The 22,502-nt window shown below is 41.0% G+C and overlaps 1 protein-coding gene across 1 annotated transcript in view; it reads left to right on the top strand.

Annotated features, from left to right (window-relative positions):
• The window catches only part of LOC102375640 (unconventional myosin-Vb), a 344,293-nt gene that overhangs the window by 266,046 nt on the left and 55,745 nt on the right, over positions 1-22,502 (top strand). The window contains exons 16-18 of the mRNA XM_006033144.2: positions 3,507-3,659; positions 5,960-6,057; positions 10,458-10,544. Of these exons, the coding sequence (XP_006033206.2) occupies positions 3,507-3,659; positions 5,960-6,057; positions 10,458-10,544 (338 nt within the window). The remainder of the gene's footprint in view (positions 1-3,506; positions 3,660-5,959; positions 6,058-10,457; positions 10,545-22,502) is intronic.

The following is a 22,502-nucleotide window of genomic DNA, read 5'->3' as shown; positions in this document are numbered from 1 at the left end:
TTTTTAAAGAGTCTGTACCCCTCTAAAGGGGACATTAAGCTAAAGAAGATGTCAACCCTTATTTGTCTTACTATTATGGGCATAAGGGCTGCAGAAATTAACATAAAACCCACTAAGGACGGGCAAGTCCCCAGTGTCTGGCAACTGGTAATATAATGCCAACAGATCTCTCTCCTTAGTGGGATTCAGAGGGTAATAGTAGAATGTAAGGCAATATCCAGGAGAATCTGGATGGCAGCCGCGAATCATTGTATTCCAGTGTCGGGCAAGAAGGGAGGACTGGTCCACATCGCTTCTTAGGAGTGGTTGTCCAGTGTCAAGGACTATAGGTAAAGAGGTCTGCCAGTCTGACCAACATGGTGTGAATCATGGAAAACAGGATGCAAAGATTTTTTTAAAAAGGTAATCCAAATAAGTTATCATAGTCTAAGGCATAAAGGAAAAAGAGGAAATACTAAATTAGATGAGCATAAGGTTGACAGTCCTGTGATCCAGGGTTTGAGGCTTGAGAGAGACCATTTTCTTGACATCTCTCAGATAGTGAGAATCTTTCCCCTGATCCTACCTGTGCAACTTGAAAGGAAATACTGAGCCAGGGTTAAACCCGTGTTTCTAAAGGGTCCCAACATGCTTTCAGAAGTGTGTGCGTGTGTGTGTGGAGGGGCGTTGCAAGAAAGCACATGGATTGTGCAGCCTGCCACCTTTTCCTAAGCTTACTTCTGATGGGCATGTTATGTGCAGCACAAGACTCTGCACGGTTTCCCTTCACTCCCCAATCCTTTGGGGGTATGGGAATAGCAGTGCCAATTGTGCGGGCCGGGACCGACCCAAGCCCTTTTCCGCGCTGCACGCGGGCTGTGGCCAGCAGCCCGGGCACGCCGGGTTGGAGAGGGAAGGCCGTCGAGCTGGAATTAGGCACAAACGTGTAGCGGTAGTTTTAAAAGATTGTTTACTTACACCGAGATGGCAGTGGTGCAGGCTGGAAAGCTTGCTTGAGTTGCGGTTACAGACAGAAAACAAAACAAAACTCGAACCTGCAGGGCACGAGGGTACGTCGCAAAGGGTTCCGGTGATGGGAAGATATAAAATACGAGGGTACGTCGCAATGGGTTTCAGCGACGGGAAAATAAACCTGCAGGACTCGAACCCGGGTAGAAGAGCTCTAAGGCCGGTCGTAAGGGCTCACACGAAGTTTGCTAGGCTCTGTGGGTCCGGTTCTTTTGCGCGCAGGAAGGGATACGTCTGCTTTGCGCTCGGCGACGGGGAGAGGCTAGAGGTTGATCAGACCTCCGTTGCCTGCTTTAAATGCACTGGGTCCGTAAGGATCCTCAGTGCTTAGAGATCTTCACACAGCGTGAAGTCTCCTCCTCCCTTGTTCGTGGAGTCCTCCAACTTGGGCGGAAACCACTCAAGCCTCTTATACGGCTAGCAAGCCAATCGCTAGCTGCCACGTGTGAATAATTTAGAACTGGCCAATAATGGGACTCGAATTAGCATACAAATGGCGGGAACTCTTTGCAAAGAGCATTTCTGTGCTGCAGCAAAGAAATGCACCCTGCAAAGAAAGCTTCAAATTGGCGGGAAATTCTCCCTTGCACCGGGGTTCTCTTTTGCAGCAGAAAACTCCACCGTGCAAGGAAGCTGTAATTTAGCGGGAACAGTTTAGCAGTGCCGAAGCACACAAAAACAAAAATCACACCCTTTGGGTTGTGACACCAATGACTGCCTTCAGTGACATGTGGGAATTTTTACACCTCTGGGGAACAGGCAGACATGCACCCTTGCTTTACCCTGTACCAATTCATCTCTTCTCATCTAGATTTGAAGATGCTGTCCCTTTTTAAAAAAAATATACATCTTAACTGGTTTTCTAAGTCTTTTACTCTTTGCTCTTGAAGAGCAGTGGCTTTGGCCTGCCTTTTTTATTTTCTGCCACAAGTGTGAGACTGAGGAAATCGTGGGTGTGATGCCAGCTTGCTCAGCACATTCTGAAATGCAAGGTGGGCTTTTGAATCCCAGAACAAACATGGTACCGTCCATCTCCAAACATCAAGCTTGCCTTTTGTAAGGCAGCCAATATGGTGTGTGACACTCGCAGTGTCTGAACGCAATTCTGGCCCTGTTTCTTGCTGCAGAGAGCTGAATGACTTTCTTGAGGGAACGGAAGGGAATAATAGTCCGTGATGTTCTTGTGCCATTTTAAGCAGAAGTAGAATTTTCCCATTCCCTCCGAGAACAAAATGTGGAGCAAGTTTAATACAATGCAGAGCTGGATGAATTACTCAGATATTGATGACTGGGATTAGTCTCCAAGGTGGCTGCACTGTAAGAAAGCAATTGAGGCTGGTAATGTGGACTAAAGCATTGTTCTTCTCTTACTGATCTCAGTTCTTTGAATAGTGTTTCTGAGAAGCTGCAGCTGTTCGGAGAGAACTTCCTTCCAGAAGACACTTACTTTTTTTGTATAAGGCTCTCATTTCATAATCATGCAGCCTACATGATAAATACCTAATAGCTTTTATAGACACTGTTCATATACTTATGATGCTTTTCTTATTTAAGGTATGGACAAACCTAGCAATTATACTGGCATTATTTCATATTATTTTTATACATTTCATATTATAGTTTTCCAGTATAGGCTATTCCAAAATCACCGATTCTATCTGTTGGCTCCCATGTCAACCTAAGCTTTTATTTCATGTTAAAGTTATTACAGTTAACTTGCTACCAGTATAGCAGCAGACACATGTAAGAGTTAAACTAGAAAAGCTGATGCATGCTTGCAGGCAGCACATTTCTCTCATCCTTTTAAAGATGCTTTAAAACTGCCTGCCCCTAGGTTTAGTCTTTGTACATACAGGTTTCCTTTGCTTTATGCTGTACACATGCTCTTGGAAAACGGTGCATAACTCTAATTCGCATAAAGGGAACCCACTTTACAATATAACAAATAGGGATATGTTCCAGGACCTCAACTGTAGTGACACCCCCCCGGGCCCATTTCTACCATTTGTACAAGAACATTTTGGTACTTTCCAACAGTGGGCAGTACACACAAGCACAGGGCACTGTCATAATGGGGATGACAACTATAGAAACACGCATCGCAGACAATGAGCAAGGAGTGCAGACCTGCACAGGAGATGATATTTTGGTGCTCATTACTCCTACAATGCACCGCACAGAGCAGCTGACTGCGGGTTTCCACCATACAGATCACATAAGTGTGAATTTACCGCGCATATAATGAATTTTTAGTATAAAAAGGGTCATCGCATAATTCGCACATACAGAATCCGCATAAAGCGGGAGAAACCTGTAGTAACTTCCTTTGGGCGTTCCTCTGATTATTTCTTCTTTGCTGATTTGGGTCCAGTTCTAGACTATTGGATAGAGAATGTCAGCAAATGGTCTAACTCTAGGATGGCCCCAGTGCAGTTCCTCCAGTAAATTGTGTGACAGCGGTGATATAGATGCTAATGGTTTCCCTGCCTTCCTTTCAGTATCAGATGGTAGCAGACTTATTTCATGATGAAAAGGATTCCATGCCTGCTCCTCCTGTTGGAAAGGGAACCTCCTCCAAAATCAGTGTTCGTTCTGCCAGACCCGCTGTGAAAGCTGCCAATAAAGAGCACAAGAAAACCGTGGGACATCAGGTAAAGTCTTTCCTGAATTAGAATTCTGACTTGTGTTTTACTTAGCAGCTTTCCTGCTCTGTTTCTTCTGCAGCATTAAAAAAGAACTAGCTCAATGCCCACCATACACGGAGCAGCCACATCCATCCTTAGCTATTAAGCCAGCCCAAGCTTGACTTGTAGAACAAGTCTCCTTCTCACTCCCAAGACCCACCCCCAGCCTTTCAGTCGCTCTCCCTCCCTGGCTGTCTGTGGCCCTGACCCCTGGAGCGAGCATCTAGTTTCAGTCCTGAGAAGAGGGATTTCATGTTCTCTTTGGATGACCCAGTACAACCCACAGTTGCAAACAGCACAGCAGACAGTCTCTTCAGTAAAGGCAACTGGGGCAAAGGCCTCATCGTCAGTCCCTTCCAAAGGGTGTAATCAGTCCCCCCGCTTCCCAATCCAGCCCACAGCCTTGAGCACCCCCAGAGATGCCCTCCATTTGTTTCAGTCACCTGGCTCTTCTGGGCAGGAGCTGCCAAGCTGCTTGTTTCCAGCCTGGTCTCCCGTTGTCGCGCACATTTCCTCTGGACACCTCTTGAGCCATCAAGCATCTCTGTGTCAATAAAGCCATTCTCAAGGCTCTGCTAATGCTGGTTTTATCCTAGGTGTAGCCAGTCTGGGCATTTTAACCCTTCATTTTCTGTGCACAAGTTAATGTGGTAAACCGAATAACAAAATATAATATGACTGCAGTTAACATGGAAATATCATAATAAAATGTGTCCATCCCAGTCCAGATGGAGAATTTCACTTATTTGGCCGTCCTGTTTCCAGCACCCAAGCTGGGTCACGTGTATGTGGTCACGATGTTGCATATTGATGTGTCAACATACTTTTTACTTATAATGTATTTCCTACATCTGAGTATGAAATATTTTATTGAGCAGATCAGCCTTAGAAGAGAAAGTATGGATAGAATCTAGAAAAGTAGCACCGGAAGGGACCTCACAGGGTCATTTAGTCAAGCCCCCTGCTTCAGGCATTAACATCCCTATCCAAACCGTCCCATACAAGTGCTTGTCTAACCTATTTGTAAAACTGTACAAACAACACTCACTCAGCTACAAAGCACATTGCCCCAAAACACCAGAAACATGCCACAAGTAAAGCAGGGGTTCAAGCGTACTGATAGGGAGAAACAGGAACGGGCAGAAGAGATGAGAAGAGTTTGAGGTGGAGCAATGCAAAATAGATTGCAGAGTCAAGGGACTGCAATGCTGAGGAAGCAAAAACAGAACAGAAAAAGAGCAGGTGGGGGGAGAGATGGGTGTGAGTTCAGAGAGGTAGGGTGCATTTGAGTCCAAACTGAGAATTGATGTGTTCAAGGAGATGTCATTTTTTTTATTTAAAATCTGAGGCACAGCTTGAGCAGACTTTACTGAGAATGGAAGATAAGGGAGATAGTCGCGTGGCCCTGCTTACTGGAGTGCCAGGAGCAATCTGGGTACAGCATTTGGAATTCCCTACCCCGGAAAGCTTAGAGAGCATGGGTTCAAAAAAAAAATTAGGTCAACTTCAGTAGTCATGATTGATTAGCAAGGATTAAGGCACTGAAGGTGGTCAGTTTGGGACACATCTTTGTGACTAAGCATTCTGTCTCCAGAGGTTCAGGGATGCTTCTCAGCTTTCTCTAGAGCTACTGAAGATTGATATGAGGGACCCTGCTTGAATCTTGTGGTTGAAAGAATGATGCCTGAAACGGTACAAAATATTCCCTTGGCATTACACTACAGTAACACATTGTGCTGCTCGAGTCCATCCATGTATTGTGTAGAGCACAAAGTAATACAGTACCAGCTGGGCTGATGAAGCGTCATATTGTGTTTCAGCTCCACAGGCTGATCCAGGCTTTTGTTTGTTGCTTACATCTATTTGTGTGTATGTGGGGTGGTGGGTCTTTGATTTGGAGCTGGGCTGTCCAATGGATAGCCCACTGGCCAGGTGTGGCCCACAAGGAGTTAAATTGCCACCCACCATGCGGTTGTCAGCATGGCTGCCAGAGCTGCTGCATTGGTGCAGCTCTGGAACCAGATAGTGAATGCTACTTCCACTTATCCCAGCATCCCCTTGCCTGCTGCCAAATTTGGGGTCTTAACTTGCTGTGGCTACTCAAATCAGCAGTGGAGGAGAAGAGGTATGGGGTTCCAGCAGCTGCAATGACAAGCCACTGCCATGCTGCTGGAGGTGGACGGTCTGGCCAGCGAGAAGCCCTGTGGTCTGGATCTGATGTGCGGGGCTGGCTCATAGCATGATGGTCTCTCTCTTGTCTCTTTCAGTTCCGTAACTCCTTGCATTTGCTCATGGAAACGCTGAATGCCACCACTCCACACTATGTGCGCTGCATCAAGCCAAATGATGAGAAACTCCCCTTTAAGTAAGTGTGCTTTTCAGGGGTTGGACTAGATGACCTCCTGGGGTCCCTTCCAACCTTAATTTTCTATCATTCTGTGAAAATGCCACCATCTTTAGCTGCTGTCTCTTTTAGAGAGACTCAGACCTTACAATATGAAAGCAGATACCTGGAGTTTTGTTTATCTTGAAGCCATAGGGCCTTTTACAAAACTGTTTAGATGTGTGCTATGAAGTATTTAGGTGATGAGTTCCTTCCAGCCCCAGTGACCTCCACAGACATTGAGGCTGTTCAGAAACTGATAGGTCCATAAAAGATTAACATCCATTCTAGTTTGCTGGAATCCTTCTCTTGGGGTGGGAGGTTGGGGAGGGGTTATACTCCTGCACATTACTGCAACATTAGGATGCTTGGAAATTATTTTGTGACTTGCTTTAAAAATGCAGGGTGTGCTTACAAGAGTGAGGGACATGGAAGGTAGGGACTGCCCCAAACTCTTATCATAGACTGTACCAATTGCCTATTTTGTTTGCAGGATGATTTCAGGTAAGTGATAATTTCCTCATTAATTGAGAGATGGGTCTCCACTCCCTAATACAACTTTCCATCTCTAATTACAATGACAGAATGAGACCTGTCAGTAAAATCTTCTCTAGCTGTCGAAGCAAATAGAAGAAAGAATTCTCCTTGTTTCTCATATTTCTTCCCTCTGGTAGAATATTAATGAGAATGCTAGGGGCTTTGTGGATAGTTTATTCATTAAGTACTGGCTAATAAATCAGCCACATGCATGTTCTACCATAATTGCAAGGCTCTGACACAATAATATTTGACCTCACATTTTGAAAGCTCTCTGTAATCATTTCATAAAGAGATGGCCCTGACCTCCCTTAGCAGTAATGTAATGTGTACTGTAAGTATGATGTTCAAATGATTGTACAGAATTAATTAGCAGTCTTGTACTACCTCTTGGAAGAATTTATTTTGTTCTAAGTTAATGGAGGCTCTATCATTAATATAGAGGGTTCTTCATTGCTTTTAAGCATCTTGTGTCCAGTATAGGCTATGATTGAAGGCACACTTGATCTGTGGTTCAGCCTGGGATGTTAAGATCATGCAAGGCAAAGGAACTATGAATACATTAATTGTCTTCTGCAATATCCCAATGACAAGAGAAAGTGTTTGTATTTCATGAGGTTATCTTCAAATCCATACATCCACTTTTTTAACAAACTGATACTTAGACACACTTTTAAATCTGGGAGTCAGTTTGTAATTGCAGACTACATACCTGTCCCTATGTCTGCAAATTCTGATCAGGTAATTTTACCTGCTTTGAATAATTTTTGTAGTTACAAGTCAGGTACCTAAAAGTTTCAAAGATGTGCTGTCTTGCTGAGCTATAATATAGCAAAAATTAACTAAAAATCTTGCATTTTAAAGTGCATTTACTTGATTTTGTTTTAGGTGAGGTGCACAGAGGGGTTTGCTAACTCTAAATAGCAGAAGCAGAATAGATATATTTTGAGCTTTTCATCCAAGGAGTCATAAGACCGCATTGGTCCAGTTGGCTCAGATTTCAGCTTAGCTTTAACTGAGTCTTAATGTTTTCACCTTCAGGTTTTAAGTCCAGTTCTCCCTCCCCCTTCTCATTATGCCCAGCAATTTCAGGTACAATTGATTATTCCCTTTTATTACACTGTGTCCTTAGTCTAAATAATTGTAGTCTAGTCTAGCCTAGGCCTACAGGTACAAAACCAACTGTAAATTGTGGGCAAGAAAAGTGACTTGGTTCTTGCCTGTAATTGTTAGTCTATTCGAGCTTGGTCCCAGAATGGCTTCAATGTTTGACGTGATGCTTCCTGACTGCAAAGTGGTAAGGTTATCAAAAGTCAGGCTTTCAGAAACAACTGTCAACCCAAAATAGGTCCAAGAATTGTTCTTCTGGCCTAATGTGCCTGTGAATCTCATTTTCAGGGCAGGTGTCTGTGTACTCGGTATGTACATCATAGTGTCATTGCAAGAACTTGAAAATAGTGGGAAACAGACAAATACTCTGGATCGAACTGGTTGATGCTGCAGCCAGAAAGTACCATCTTGGGCTTGTTATTGTCACCATTCGCTTGCAAGAGGCTGATCTCTCATACCTTCGTGAACCTCCTTGGGCTTTACTTAATTTGTCTGGGATTGAAGATTCAGGAGTCCTAATCCACACAAGCCTTGCTGCTGCCAGTTTACACAGGTGTTGTCCCTGTAGTCACTTTAAAAAAATGTTGAGAAGTGGCAAGTCAGAACTGTATGAGCCTTAATTCAGGAGGAATTTGTCACGTGTACATTGTGACATTGTCACATATGCAAGCACCCTTGGGTATCATGAACACCGTAACACTTAACTGCAGAAAAGGGAATTAACACAAGTGACTTGGCCAAAGCAGATACAACCTATCATCCCTAGATTTCCTATACGGTTTCAGCTGGAGAGGTTCTTCATCTCCTTCTGTACCGAGAAGTGTTGTTGGGGTAGAGTGATTATTTCCCCATGCACCCCGTTCCCTGCTGCTCCCCCCCTCTTCCACAGGTGGCTATTGTTTAGAGGAGATGGCTACAATTTGGAGAAATCCCTATAGATTCAGCACAAATTACTTGGGGATCCTCCTGCATAAAAGCTGCTATATCAGTGTAATGCTGTTACTGTTATTTATTATGACTATTACAACTGACCCCTGTTGGATTCCTGCTTGGAGCAAGTGACAAGCTGTATCTCTGTTCTTTCTTGTGTTTTTGTTCTTGGTATTGTAATGGATCGCTTGCTGCAGACACGACAGAACTGATGAGATTTTTAAAAATGCAGAAAGTAGCTTCAGCATATTTCTTATGCAAGTTTCACACCGTGGAATCTTACTTAAAAATTATTCATGAATTCTTGATCTGCATTCATTAGGGGCATTCAGAATCCGAACATATGCATAAGAACATGAGTATTGTCTCCTTACTGCCTTATCAACTACTACCACAGAAACATCTTTTCATGTCTCTGTAGGGTTTGATAAAGTTGCTCACCATCATGGTATTGGAGTACCTCCCCAGGTCAAAATGTGGCGCTTGTTTCCATTATAGGCCTCTTTCTCTACTGCACTGCACCAGTTTTACCCCAATGCAACTCAACTAAAATCAAGTGTCGGATGCCAGTTAGCGGAGAATCTAGGATCTTTGCATGCTCAGGATGGCATAAGATTAGGTGCTTATGCCAACATTAAACTCACTGGTCTCCAAAGCTAGTTAAATAGAAAGTGATCACTATTCTGATCTTAAATTTTTAATAGTGCTGAGCATATGGGATGTGCAGGGTTTTTTTCCTATTCAATCAAACATTATCTTTCCCTAAGTGTGGTGTTGCCCTTTTATAGACACAAATAACTATGATGCTGTTATAAAATGTACCACATTAAGATGCTTAGATCAATGGGGTTTTTGACTGTGCAGAAAAGCAGCTTGTCCTGTTTGTCTTCGGTAGCTTTGTCTATAACTTTGTGTTGGTTTACACACAGGAAGGATAGGGTTCATGGAAATGCTGCATATCCGATTATTCTGTTTTGTTGAACACCCCTTGACTGAGTGGGTATTCTTAATGGAAAGCTCTGTTGCACTCTAAAAGTAGATCAGTTCAGAAATATGCAAACAAGACAAGTAGGGATGCACTGATAAAGATGTTTTTGGCTGATTTTACCAATGGCCAATTTTTTAATTGGTCATATCGGCTGGGACCCGCGCCGCTTCCTCCTCCCCCACCCCTCCAGACTTACCACCCGCGTGTGGCTCTCCAAGCTGTCAGACTGCGTTCCTGGCTGCGTGCATGCACGCGGCATTTATTAATGACATTTATTTGGCTACACCAGCCAAAAAAAGCCGATTTGTTGATGATGTCAATTTTCCTTTTATTGCTGCTGATCTGATATGGACTGATATAGCAGTGCACCTCTAAAGATGAGGAACATTTATGGAAGTTATCAAATGGAAAGGCAAGACTAACTAATGGTTACACTGAAAGTTGGAGAGAAAATAGATATGGATAAGACCTGCCTTGCAGTGTCTGATCATCTGTTAACCATCAACCCAGCTCTTTTCTTTGAAAACATTTAGCAATTTTATACGGGTCAGATGTCAATCCACTCTCCAAAAGGATTTCTGGTCATGAAGTTCTAGGAAACAGTAAATTCATATTTCCAAGTGTAAATGGTACTATATTTCATTTGGCACGTGCTGTGTGTACTAGCAGAAACGAAATCTAGATGTCTGGGAAAGGTTGCCAGTGTGAACATTTTTGTCATGTTCCTTCTGATACGCTGCTGCTAGAATCCTTTTCATCTTTTGTCCTGAATGGGGGAAAACACTCTGCTTATCAACTTTCTAACGTGTAATTACAGATTTGATCCAAAGAGAGCAGTCCAGCAGCTAAGAGCCTGTGGTGTGCTAGAGACCATCCGCATCAGTGCAGCTGGCTACCCATCCAGGTACTGTACTGACAATGCTTGTGTTGGACGGTTTGATGTGCTTCTATTAAGTGAATTTGGCAGTTGGAGAAGGAAGGTCAAAATGGAAATCTTCACTATAAATAGGATTTAATAATTAGCTTGTCTGGTTTCAAAAAGAGGATTTTCTTTTCTTTTATTTAAAAAAAAATTATATGTATAAAAATAAATAAATAAATAAATAAATAACACTTGTTCTTGGGATCTCCTTAGAAAAGAAGTTAATGGTAAAGCCATAAGTTGCAATATAAACCCACCATAGAGTGTGTGTCTGTTGAGTTCAGTGTTTCACTCGGTAATTTCAGTCTGGTATTGGGAAATAATTTAACAAATGTGAAATTGGGGAGGAAGGAAGTGAGGAAGAATAAAATCTCCAAAAATATAATTCTTGGAAGAAAAATTGCTAGCATTTTATTCGGTGATAACCTCGATTATTTTTCCCCGTATAGAGAGAGGAATTAAGAAACAAAAATAGATTTTTTTTTTTTTTTTTTTTTTTTTTTTTGCCAAGCTGATTTTAGTTCTCAGCATTGTAGAAAAGGTCTGCATGTACACGTACAAGCCTGTACATAGTGCTTTGTGTCTAGTCTTCAGACACCTGCCGTAGTAGCAATCACAGCCAAAAAGTGTTTGTTTCATTCTGTGTACAGGGAGGCAATAAAACTTTTCAGTAATTACACATTTGCTGTCATCATACCCAGACATCAAACTTTTGGGGGTTTTTAAAAGAGGCTGCAGGTAATATGGTTTTGAACTTCAGAAGAGAGATTTTAGGGCCTAGTAAATCCAAAAGTTTAAACCATAAATCAGGCCTGTAGAGGACATGGGCAGATAGCTTTGAGAATGCATACAGTCTGCTTTATTGCTCCGCAGTTTTGTGATAATGTCAGCATAGTGATCAGCTCTTTTATGTGGAACAAAAGAGTTATAAATAATAACCTTTGTAAAAGCCAGTTAACTGATGTTGAACACTCTCACAAGAAAGTCTGCCCCCATCCTTTTGGAGAAGTGTGCTACCTTAACGTTCACTCGACTCCTGCACGTCTCATCAAGAAGAGGCCTGAGAGAGGTCCAGTAGAGAGGTTCAGTGGTGTTTCTGAATCACATTGCCAATTGTTTAAGCTTCAGGGAACATTCTGGGACTTGGATGGAGTTTCATGCTCTGTTTTGAAGAGAGAGAATCATTAAAATAGGGAGATGAATGGTCCGCTCAACTCCAGATAAACATATCCTTACAAAAATTCCCATAGAAACTGATAGAATAATATATGCACTTAGCAGGATTTGGGAAGTGTGCTACAGACTTTATTAGAGAATTACATCACTTCTCTAAAATTCTGTTGCCACCCTGCTCTACTTTTTGTGTATAAAACAGTGTAACACAATTACAACTCTAAAGAAGGCCTTAGGGCACCTATACACATACTGGATGTCTGCTCTGATGCGTGCTAATTAGCATGTGTCAAACCAAACTCAATTTAATAGTCAGCTGGAGCATGCTGATTAATGCACTCCAGCAGCCTGTGCCTTGCATCTATTCAGCGTCTCCGGGCTTCAAAATGGTGGTGGGGCGCTTGAACTAAAGCTCATTGAATGAGCTTTAGTTCATGAGCCCCGGCTGCCATTTGGAAGTGCAGGATGCTGAATACACATGATGCTATGAGTGCTTTTATGTATGGAAAACCTTTAAAATAGAACAGTAATTGATTCTTTATGAAGAGGTCACACAATGGGAATCCAAGCCCAGCCCAGCAGAGGGATCTTGGCTCTTTGATTGTATCAAACGGCTGTCAGAAAAGCCCCGGAGAGACTGCTCAGACACTGTATTGATGGATGCGCACAGGCTCTGTTAGTGATCTTAGAGTTGTAGTAGGAAAATTGTCTTCTCGTGGACACCCTTTGACAAGACCTCACTTCTCCAGCTTCACAAAGTGTCCAGCATTTTAACTCACTTTCAGCTCTGACAGTCTTCAAATGCATTCACTATATATATGAGGTGTTTCAGAAACTAATGGCAATTTCAAAATAAAACAGTTTTATGTGCAGTAGTCATTTACAGGACCACATCACCTTTCTACATGGTTGTGAATAATTGGTGCATTACACGATGCTGCCGTCAATGTTCCCCTTTGTTGTGTGGTTTCCCCACTTCGTCACAGACACATAGCTTGGGCAGCCACTTTGCTGTTAGTTTCTGAAACACCCTCATGTTTAATAATTGTTTTAAAAAATAAGATGTGGTAGTCATATTTTAGGACCTACCAGCCCAAAGAGATCAAAGCCTTCTTATGATGAACTTTAAAAAAATTCATGATACAGAGAAACGTTTATTCCCTCTTTCGTACCGCACCTACAAATACATTCATTGTCCAGTCACCTAAGCTTGTCTGAGCCTACTGGTCTACCCAGAAGAGTTGTTTTGGTTTATTTTAATTAACTGTAGTTTTCAATCCTCATCGAAGTGTCCCTTTGGATAATGTTTAGGACACTTTTTAGACACAGGGTGAGCATTTAACTAGCTGCTATCCTTGCGTTTTGTTAAGGCAATTATGTACAGTAGCATTGCATAAGATACTAGCTTTGACTTGATATGCTTTTTATCATTCCCTGAACATTCAGTTCTACACCAACTGAAAAGCTAGAAGAAAAGGTTTTATATCATCATAAAAATGCCTAGATAGTGAGTAATCTGTGCACCTGAATTGCCAGTGGAAATTAATTTAATAAATGCTGTGTAAAATCTAAATCTTGATTCTGCGGGAAATGCGATACTTTTTTAATTCCTTTGTTTTCAGATACACAAGGTCGCTTCCTTGCCTTTCAGCCCAGCATAAAATCTTGATGAATCCTGTGTAATAAATATGTAGAAATAACTCATGTAACTCCCATTTCCTATTGCAGATGTCAGTGGAATAAATCGTAGGAAAGAGCTTATTGCCAGAAGTTTGATTTCCCTTCCCTCCCCCCAACCCAAGCTTTCATTTTACAGGACTGGGAGCTGAAACTGTTCACAATGGTTTTGCACAATTAAAATGTTTGAAATTGAAAATTTCTGTGGGTCATTTGGAATTTGAAAAATGGTCATGATTTTCCAATACAATACTTCAGTTTTTCAAGAGAGAATTTCAAAATGTGAGATTTTTATCTGGACAGATTTTCCTGCTGGTACAATGAGAAAACATAATTTCTGTGTATACCTGAATGTTGTTTTGCTAGCATGTTATTACAAGATTAGTTTCTGAAAGTTAAATGACATATAGTCAAATAGCCAATATTTTTGCATGAAACCATTCTATTCTAGGACTCTGAATTTCCATAATTGCTCATCTGGACTATTTTTAATAGAGTGAAACTTTACCTAGTTTAAAAAAAAAATTGAAAAGTTAAAAAGAACTACCCATATTAAAAGAAGAAAGAAACTTTACTAGAAGAAAACGTTGGCATTGCTCCCATCTTTGATATAGGACATGCTTGACTATATTTTATCATTTTCATGAAATACTGTGTTCTGCAACTATTTGAAGTAAAATAAAAATGTATTATTCAATTTGAAATGCTACAGCGTAGTTAAGAAATATGTTCATTATTATGTACATAAACCACCGTGATGAATGCAGTGTCCTAGAGAATTGGATAGTGCATCCATCATCAGGTTTTATGCTTATAGTATGGAACATCTCTCCACTATAAAATCATTTATCTTCTTTTTAGAAGCTGGTTGTGGTGAAGATTAATCTGTAAAAAACATGATACTGAAATGATGCGGCTCTTCACCAACAATAACAAAACACTTGTTCAGGCGTCTTTTGAGCTTGAGAACTTTATGAAACTATTTTATCCTTCAGACCTGTTCCCTTTCCTTCTTTTTTTAACATTCATATTGTTGGTGCCCAGTTACTGCATGCTATGAATTCCACAATGAATGCTGGTAACTTGAATGCCGAGATGTAGTCTTTTCCTGTTTGTGATCAGTCAATCTGCGAATACATTGAGAGCCTGCAGCAGCATTTGGTGCCAGGGCAATTTGGTGGCATTGGATGGTGAGTCGGATATAAAGAGGCACCCCCATAACCAGGAGCACCATGTGGCAGCAGGCAAAATAGGTGTTGGGATAAATTGGCAGTGTCCTTTTACAAGAGGAAGCCCCTCTTGGATCAGGCACCATTAATTTGGTACACCACTGCTCAAAGGTCACAACCCTTGTTCTAACCAGTGAACTGTTGGATAAGAGAAGGTAGAGAGAGAGAGGCAGTTTCTCTGCCCCCCCTCCCCCCCCACTTTGTATTTTGAAGAGAAGTGCAGCCACTGCTGCATTTTGGGATGGAAGTCCATCCCTTAGTTCTCTGCCGAGAGGTGGTGATCCTTGCCTGCTGTGCAGAGGGTGGTGTGAAGATTAATTAGATGTTTGGAATATGTAAAGAACTATCAATGGCACATTTTGGCAACCAGTTAACTTCCAGTATTTGTTTCCTATTTCGTTATGTTTTTTTACTAGTTCAAAGAGAATTCAAAGTTATGCTCTGTAATCCAGAACACCTGTACCTTTTAATGTAGGGACATTTGGATTTGAATCTCCAAAATGGAACCCCATTTATTTTTGAAACTGCATGGCCATGTTCCACAGTTCAAGATGTGGGTATAGGGGGAAATGGTTCAAGAAAAAGTTATCTTGTGACCACGTGCATGTTACTTGGAATAAAAATCTTGCAAGAGCTAGTATGTGTAGATGGAAAAGGGGTTCCCTGACAAATCTGAATGCTCATTCTTGATTTGGTCTCAGCCCAGTTCTAGAAGGGTTTTTTTTTAATCATTATTATTCTAACTTCTGTTTTAAAATAAACATTTTCCTTTGAATTAGTGTTCTAGTTTTCTAGAGATCCTGATAATATAGCATTGAATATTCTTCTCTACCTTTCTTCTTCTCTCTCTTTCAAATTTCCAAGTTCAGTTTGGTGGAAGAATTTGTTTTCAATCTTAGACAGCATGCCTCAATTTTGGTTATTTCATCCTAGCTGGAAATCCTACATTCCCTGTGACAGATATGTCAAAGAAGATTTTTTTCCCCCCCTTAACCATTATGAATTAGTCTTGAGATTCCCCCTTCGGTAAATAAAGTCACATTTTTATTGTTTTTAATGGTAAAGATTTAACTTGTATCTGGGAAAATTACACTAGGGTTTTTCTATTAAATTTAACATAAGAGCAAATAGATTTTGGAAAGCTATAACTTGAAAGGGATAGTGTTAGGTTAATTTATTTTGCATCTGGCATCTTTAACTGAACTGACAACATTTATTAAAGATTGACACAATTCTGTCAACTCTTCAGAGTTCCCCTGCACAACGAATAGTGTGTGACTTCTCTGTGACCCACAGCAACAGTCTGCAAATCTTCAGGTTGATTGTTCAGGACTTTTTACCTCTAGGAAAAATAGTAAAATCTTCCTACCATCTTCTCAAGAATTCTCTCCCTATCCCCCCACACCCAGCCTCTCTCCTCCTAGACCTCGCACCAATGTACAAATTAGTGTTGCCAATACTAAATGGTCATTTTAAATATTGAACTATGTAGACACTCTTAGTTTTTAAGAAAAAAAGAATGACAGCTTCTGGAATAGGTGACTTTTTGATCCACATCAACTTCTGTAGCATCTTAGATCACTCCAACTCTCTCTCACCTCACCCAGCCAAAAGCCTTTTCCAATGTCAATGAAATATTTCTGATGTTTCATTTCCATGTGTTGTGTGTGTGGTTTTGATTTTTTTTTTTTTTACTTGAGCTGTATGTTGGATAGCGAGACATTGTACCATTTATTCATAAAATCACAGCTGGTGAACTCTGCAGACATTGCACATTCATAATTGAAATGTTTCATGGGCATCTCTGTATAGAAAATCATTTTTCATAATATGATTTCAGCTATGAGTCGTCATCTTTTTAATGAAATGTGATCTATAAATTAATTTGGCAGCTAGTAGTGCCTTATTTGTTTGCCCATGTTACTTTAAATAATGGAATTGTTTTACGCCTCTTTTTTTTGCTTACACTGTTAATTGCAGACAATTCTGAGCTGAATATTTTATAATTAATTGGAAGGCAAATCTGTTCCACTGTGGCACAGAGATACAAAACAGAAGGAGATATCTCCTAGATTGCAGTTTGCAAAATAAGCCATGGCAAAAATAATTATGAATCTGCAGCCCACGTATCCTAAAGAGTCTTTAGTTTGGGGGGGAGGTATCATATTTTTGTCTTTCATCCTGTAGCATTAAGCAGCATGGATTTCTTAATGTCATTTGGCACTGGCTTTGTCTCTTATTCTTGAACTTCTAAGCAAAGCTTTGTATGCTTAACAGATGGCAAAAATCATTATAGACTATGGTGTTAGGGTCTCCGTAGACCAGTTTGCAGTTCATCCATATTTCTGCGAGGTACTTGTGGTCTGTGTGTGTAGTTCACATACACAACTCATCTCCATGCTGAAAACCCTTAGGAAAAGAAACCATTCAACTCTGTATCCAGTCACCTCTTTGTAAAATGAAATAACACAGCAGCTGTTGAGAGAGGTCTTCTCCCACCCCTTCTCAACTGCACAAACCCTATTAAAATAACTTGTACCCATCAGTTTTTAAACAAGCAATCTATCTGAGATACCAGCAATGAAAAACAAAAGCCAGACACCTTTCTAATCCTCTTTGTACAAGATTTAAAAAAAATATTTTGCACTTTTTCACAAACCGATTTCAGTCAACAGAGAGGAATAAAAGATTATGGTAAATCATAAACCTTAAGGCTTCTTTCCATTACTCAAGTTCCAGCTTGCAGAGATGAAAATGGTTCTGCCCAGGTAATATTATTGATTTTAATGTAATAACAGTGAATCTATGTGCAACTTTTTTTTTTGGCTGTTTAAAAAGTGAAACTTCCATCTACTGAATTTGTATTAAGATTTTTACCCATGTTGCCTTTAAAACAGGTATTTCTTATTTGTTTGGCCCATAGAAGCCTAATTGGGGAAGGAGGAAAAAACGCAAAGAAATCTTGAGCCAGAGTCCATTCCTGTAACTCTTGTCTATAAACTAGGGTGGCCGTTGGTTCTGTTCATACCGGACTGTCCTGCTTTTAAACCCTTTGTCCCCCATCCGTTTCTAAATGAGGAATGGACTGTTTTTCAGTTCATTGGTGGAAATACATGTCAATCATTTATCCTCGTGATTCTGTTGGCTGTGCCTAGAGGTAGGGTGCTGCACAGCCAGGAGGAGCAGAGTTCCAAGCCATGGAGGAGGGGAGGTGGCCTTTTTGGGGTGGCCCCACCCCTTGCTGCTTATTGGCTGAAGTAGTGGCCCTGCCGCCTAACTGCTGATTGGCTGAGGTGGGCAGTGGTTCTCGCCCTTCCCCACCCCCCACTAAGGGAATACCCTGTATTCTGGAGATGGGTCAGAGGCCACCCTAGTATAGGCAGATTGCTAATGTCATGCATTGATATCGGAGGGGCTTGGGGCAGGCAAAGCCATTTTCTCATAAGCAGGTTGAAGGATGTTCTGTCCCCTTTTTGAACCAGAGGTATGTAGGGTTGGCTTGTTCTATATAATTGAAACCAGGTGGGTGATTGTCTTCTCGGTTTGTTCAACAGATGGATGCCCTGTTCACCTGGAAGCTGCCTTAATTTGTGTGTGCTGACAATAATTAATAAATTTATCCTTCCGTGTTCTTAGCTCACTTATAATCTTTTCTTTCTTATCTCAGCTGCTGCTAACTTTTTAGTAGTTCTTTCTTTTTCTTTTCTTTTTTTTTTTTTTAGTGGCTGAGATTTATTTTAATTCTCAGTGTCAGCACAGAGATATTTTTGGTTTTATTTGGAAACTTTAACCAAAATCAGTTATACTATTCATTATTTTTTACAATTGTGTAAGCATGGTAATTAGTTTCAGTAAGTTCTTTACCTATAGAGTCCCATGAGAATTACTGTCATCATACAACCCAGCAATGGATGTAAAAGACCTGAAAATGGTGTTGTTTAATAGCACTCAGGGGTGTAGCCTTTCCCAGGAAAAGGTGTGTTACCATGTGTTAACTATAACATGATCATGTTACAACATGAGATTTGGGTGGGGGGAAAGTGTTAGAAGATGAAGATGGTTGTGATATTGTCTCAGTAGTTGGAGGGTAATTCCTAGATGTATTTGCTTTGTCTTAGTGAAAGACCAAGGCAGTTAATTATGCTAATTGTTTTACCTCCGGTTAATTACCACTTCTTAGCTGACATGAGGCAAAAACATACTTTTTTATTTTAGTGAAGATGGAAGTGCTGAGACTTACAGTTTTTTTTAAAGCTAAATAGGAAGAAAATCTGCAATAGGTTTAAAAATATATGTGCACAATAACACCAAATGTAAGTGTTCATATATTGTATTAGGCTTTTATTTTCATTGTACTGTTAAAGAAAAGAGGGGAAATAATACTAATTTCTCTCAGAAGCATATAGCTAGGAGGTTGTCTATACTACTTAGAGGCATCTTAAACCTTAAGTGGTTTACCAATGCATATTAAATTAAAACTAACTGCACCTTCCTCTGTGTAATTTCTGTGCAATTGCTATAGCTTCATCCCTCTTAGCATAGCTATCCTTAGCAGATCTTTTATATGTCCTGACAAAAGCATTGTTTCTTCTATCACTGAAGCCAGCTTTGTTCACCCACGTACCAAGATCTTTCACAAATATCTCTGTGAATATCTACTCTCAACAGCTGTATTTACTTGAATCCAAGATGAGATTCCCCCCCCCCCATTTCACATGGGAGCTAGTCTTAGATTTGAATACAAGTGGCAGGGGGCAGGCAGCTGATGCAGCTCTGACTCCAACCCGGGGCTGTAGTCAGAGCCGCAGTAGTCACATGCCTGCCTCTCCTCTCTGAGCCAGGGCTGGAGCTGCCCCACCACTGTCCTACAGCCAGGTGAAGGCCAGAGCAACCATGTGCTCTGTGTCCTGGGCCAGAAGGACGCTGGAGCAGTGGGTGGGTAAGCACTGAAAGGGGGGCCATACTTATTTGCTTGTGTCTGTATGTAACCCAGCCCTTCATGATGACTCCTTGAATCTACTGCAGTACCCATTTTTATTTTTATTAATAAGTCTACATGCAAAAGAGACAAGCTCCAGAGATCTAAGGCTTGCTATAATTTTCCAGGCTTTCTTCCTCTGCTAAATCAACCGGGGCAGTCTGGCCTGAATGTTTGGGTAGATGCATCACTAATATAACTAAAACCTGTTGAACTTGTGTTCTGCTAACTTTCCCTTACCATTTGCTTGAGACTGAAAGGAAACCTTCCATGCTCATATTTTTCTGAGAAATACGCAAATGATAAAGGTGGACTAAAAAGAAAATGAGAACTTGACATTTTGGCTGTGGTGGGTGAGATATTGTAGAGAGATTTTATTTTATAGAACTATAGAAAATAGTAGTTTTTGTTTTTTAAAATCCCATCGTTCTGCTCATAAACATCCGTGGAAGCTTCTTGCTGAAACATGCTTCATTAGAGGAAAATGTTTTTCTGTTGCTCTCATACAAAGCTCTGCTGCTGGTGAGTTGATGGCCTTCTGCTTTAACTTAACCCCTGTAACAATTTTTGTTTGATGTTGAAAATATAGAAGGAATACGTTTTTAATTTTGCAGTTGTAAGAAAAACTCATCTGAGGTTGCTGCCCCAGAAGTGACAGACACCTCTGCACCTGACTCTCAGATAGTGTATTCCTCCTTCCAGGCCCCATTGCACTCCCAGAGCAGTAGTATGTGTAAACATGAATCAAGTGAACAAGTATGGTTCCACAAAAGTCTAGGCAGTAATGCAGAGTTTTGCAGTTGCTCATGCCTTTTCTTTGACATTCATTGTCTGTATGTTTGAAATAATGATTGCAGCACTTGGACATGCCAGAAACGCCTGGTGTTCCCATTAAAAAGCCTGGTTTTGAGGGGTCTATAATTCAGCTGTTTTAATTTGTAGAAGGCTGAAACTTGGCAGATAGTGAGCCAATTTCAGAATCCAGATTGCAGGCTCTAAATCTAACAGAGATGGCAGGAGATGCCTTTTCCTAGCAATAATATACATTCCCCGATTCTTTGAATTACAGCTTTGCCATGTTTGAGACTTCCCTGCTGGTGATGCAGTGTCTTCTAGACGGGCACTGAGGTTGCTTTACCTACTCAGTCCAAAGGTTTCATAAAAGAAGCCAACTTTAAGCATGTGCCATAAAGACCTAAATTCTCAGCATGAAATGATTAGCAGGAGAATTGATTCTAATTTATACGTACCAGAGTTTGGGGAAACAAGTCAGGGAACAATTATCGAGTGCCGTCCAACTCATTTAGTTTGCTTAATTTTTGGCTGAGTCAAATTGTACACATTAGTCACATTAATATCTCTGGAAGTTGTCTATGCCTTCTCGGGGCAATAGTATTGCTTTTAGTTAATCCTGGTGTCATGCTAGACTGTGTGGAGCAAAGCAAACTATTCACTATTGCACACGCAACTAAGATCTTGGCAAAGGTGCATGAAAGAGATCAGGTAAAAAAAAAAAAGAAAAAGGCTTTTGTAGCCAATCTAGGAGACTGTCAAATAAAATAAATGCAGATAAAATAACAATTAATTTCCTTGGAGTCTGTCTGGCAGTCCTGACCTAGGCTAAATTGCCTGGAAGTGTGTGTTTGGGGGTTTTTTTACATATATAAAATCCTGTATTTCCTCAAATACAGGATGAGATCCTTTTCCCCAGTTAGCGTAGGGAGGCAGACAGCCCCTCATCCATATACCAGGAAACCACATTAAATACATTGTCTGTCTTTGAACTGCTGCTAAAAGCAGCATGTGCTCAAGAATGGTAACCACCTATGAAGCTGATTAGATGCAGCCAATACTGAGTATGACTATAAAACACATGGCCCATACTGGGCAAACATACTCTTGGGATATTTTTTGTTTTTGTTTTTTTGGCCCTAAAAAATGGGCAGGTGTTCTCTCCACAGGGAACTGGCACCAGGCCTGGAGGTACTGTAATACCAGGAGGGCCAGAGCCAGGCCTGACACCATCCCCTTGGTACCAAAAATGTTTGATCTAAGCCAAATGGCTGAGATGCTGATGGGAGCCTACCATAAGTATAGTTTAGTGCAGCCCATCTGAATAGAATATATGGTAATGCCCGTTAGGCACAGTCTCTCCTCAGCACCAACTCTGTTTTTCAAGTCATGGTGAGTGGTGAGCCACTACATTGAATACATTTCAAATTCCTCTCAACTCCTGCAGCTGAGCTGCACCTTTTTCTCATTTACAATGATTCCTGTTTCTTCACCAGTCTTAAATGTCTGGTGAACATCATCAAATGGGGTCCCAAAGAGTTCACCCAGAATCCTGAGCAGTATTGAGCCGTAGGGTCGCCATGACTTGAAATGCTGTTGACTCTACTGGTGCCCAGCCCAATGAACTATATCATAAATTGAGAGCCTTTTGGCCTATGAGTTGCACTATCATGCATACTCTGTACTGCATATAAGTAGGTACAAAGTGCTGCTTAAAAGTGCTTGTGGAGTACCTGTGCTAAAACTTGTAGCAGTTGCAAAAAAAAAAAATGCATCAATTCCATATGAACAGTCTATGGGCACTATATGTAAGTTATGACATGTATGCTTATTTCAAGATCAGTGCTTTCAAATGTGGTTATATCTGTGTATATCTGTGTGTTCAAGGAGAGCAGGGTCTGACCATAAGTAGAAAGGAAAGGGGCTGCAAGGGGAAGAAGATGCAGGGCAGAGGGCAAGGCAGCAACCTGACCCCCCAGATTTATTTTCTCTGCAGTAGCAGTGGAAGGGGGACAAATGCAAGCCAAACCTCCAATAATTAGTTTCTGTACCTAGAAAATTTATGAGAGAGAGATAAATTTTCCATGTACA

Source organism: Alligator sinensis, unplaced genomic scaffold, assembly GCF_000455745.1.
Source record: "Alligator sinensis unplaced genomic scaffold, ASM45574v1 scaffold24_1, whole genome shotgun sequence".
NCBI classification, from domain to species: Eukaryota; Metazoa; Chordata; order Crocodylia; family Alligatoridae; genus Alligator; species Alligator sinensis.
The sequence above is the reverse complement of the archived record's forward strand: the minus strand, read 5'-3'. Positions and strand labels throughout refer to the sequence as shown.